We start from the raw sequence: 1,909 nt of genomic DNA on the forward strand, positions 1-1,909 counted from the left end.
GGGTGCGGGGGTGGGACAGACACCGCCACCCCTGCCCCCGCGGCCACGGGGCTTACGCAGGCGGCAGATGGGGCAGTTGCTGGCCTGGTAGCGCAGGGTGTCGGCGCAGGTGTTGCACAGGCAGAGGTGGCGGCAGGGCAGGATGAGGGTGTCCCGCACGTCCGAGAGGCACACCACGCACTCGGCGCTGTTGTCACTCACCTCGTCCTCAGCCACCTGCCGGGAGAGGACACTGAGCCAAGGACAGAGACGCACACTTGCTGGACAAGGGATGGGAACAGTCCGGCCGGCGTGGCTCAGGGGCTGAGCATCGACCCATGAACCAGAGGTCAGGGGACAGGCCCGAGCTGCGGGCTCGATCCCCAGCGGGGGGCGTCCAGGAGGCAGCCGGTCCATGATTCTCTCTCATCATTGATGAGAGAGACTCATTGATCGGTTGCCTCCTGCACACCCCCCACTGGGGATGTGCCCGCAACCAAGGTACATGCCCTTGACCGGAATCGAACCCGGGACCCTTCAGTCCGAAGGCCAATGCTCTATCCACTGAGCCAAACCGGTCAGGGCAATAAAAAACATATTAAAAAAAAAACAGAAAAATAAAACCAGTTACCTCCTGCAAGGACTCAGATAAAGATAGTAAACTGTATCCCAACCTAAGACGACCACCCCCTTGCTTCTGCTTGGGGGAGTCCCGGAGAAAGGGGGGCCCACAGGGGGGAATAGGGGAGGCTCTAGGCATGGCCACCATCAGGACACCAAATCCCCACCTTACACTACAGGCTGGTTTCAAGCAACAGGGGCTCACCCAGCTTACTGCCCCCACCCCCGCAAAGGCACGGAAATGAGGGGCCCAGGGCGAGAGGGGGCAGCGAGGAGACCTCACTGTTGGCTTCACGGGGCGGGGTTCTGAGCCCAACTCACCGAGGGCTCCTCTGAGTCGGAGGTCTGGGAGGAGATGATGGGGTTGAAGCTGGTCGGGGACAAGGGGCCCAGCTTCTTCCTCATGGCTCGGATCTGCAGCAGCGCCCGGAAGGCTGAGGAGGGGGGGGGCCGTCAGGCCACGTGGGTGCGGGGGTGGGACAGACACCGCCACCCCTGCCCCCGCGGCCACGGGGCTTACGCAGGCGGCAGATGGGGCAGTTGCTGGCCTGGTAGCGCAGGGTGTCGGCGCAGGTGTTGCACAGGCAGAGGTGGCGGCAGGGCAGGATGAGGGTGTCCCGCACGTCCGAGAGGCACACCACGCACTCGGCGCTGTTGTCACTCACCTCGTCCTCAGCCACCTGCCGGGAGAGGACACTGAGCCAAGGACAAAGACGCACACTTGCTGGACAAGGGATGGGAACAGTCCGGCCGGCGTGGCGGCCTGCGGACTGGAGGGTCAGGGTTCCAGTCCCGACCAGGGCACAGCACGGGCTGTGGGTCGATCCCCAGCGGGGGGCGTGCAGGAGGCAGCCGGTCCATGATTCTCTCTCATCATTGATATTTCTACCTCCCTCACTCTCCCTTCCTCTCTGAGATCAATAAAAATATATATATTTAAAAAGGAATAGGAACAGAAGCTTACGCTTACACCGGGCTTCACAGTTTACCCAGTGCGTTCACACACTCGCTGTCACTGCCTCCGGGAGCTCCTCTCAAGCTCACACTGTGAGGCTGACCGGCTGGGCCTCTGACCGGCTGGGCCGTGGGGCCGAGCAGACCCACGGGGAAAAAGACGGGTTTAATGATCAGCGTCCAGAAAGCCCATCCGGCTAACGGGGGGCGGGGCGCACGGGGGGACTCAGAGACTAACCCAGAGCGATTTAAGGTTTAAGGACAGTCATCTGAAACGAGAGGCGGGAAACACCCCCTGGGCCCGAACTGGCTGCGAGCTCGGGGCCCGGCCTCCCGGTCCCGGCTTGACAGGCAG

At 62.5% G+C, this 1,909-nt stretch overlaps 1 protein-coding gene across 1 annotated transcript in view; it reads right to left on the minus strand.

Annotated features, from left to right (window-relative positions):
* Nucleotides 1-1,909, minus strand: part of RNF157 (ring finger protein 157) — a 37,166-nt gene that overhangs the window by 24,004 nt on the left and 11,253 nt on the right. Inside the window, exons 8-9 of the mRNA XM_015559213.1 lie at nucleotides 1,121-1,370; nucleotides 922-1,034 (exon numbers count right to left, since the gene is read on the minus strand). Coding sequence (XP_015414699.1) covers nucleotides 922-1,034; nucleotides 1,121-1,370 — 363 coding nt within the window. The remainder of the gene's footprint in view (nucleotides 1-921; nucleotides 1,035-1,120; nucleotides 1,371-1,909) is intronic.

The sequence above is a fragment of the Myotis davidii genome, unplaced genomic scaffold, assembly GCF_000327345.1.
Source record: "Myotis davidii unplaced genomic scaffold, ASM32734v1 scaffold274, whole genome shotgun sequence".
Taxonomy (NCBI): Eukaryota; Metazoa; Chordata; class Mammalia; order Chiroptera; family Vespertilionidae; genus Myotis; species Myotis davidii.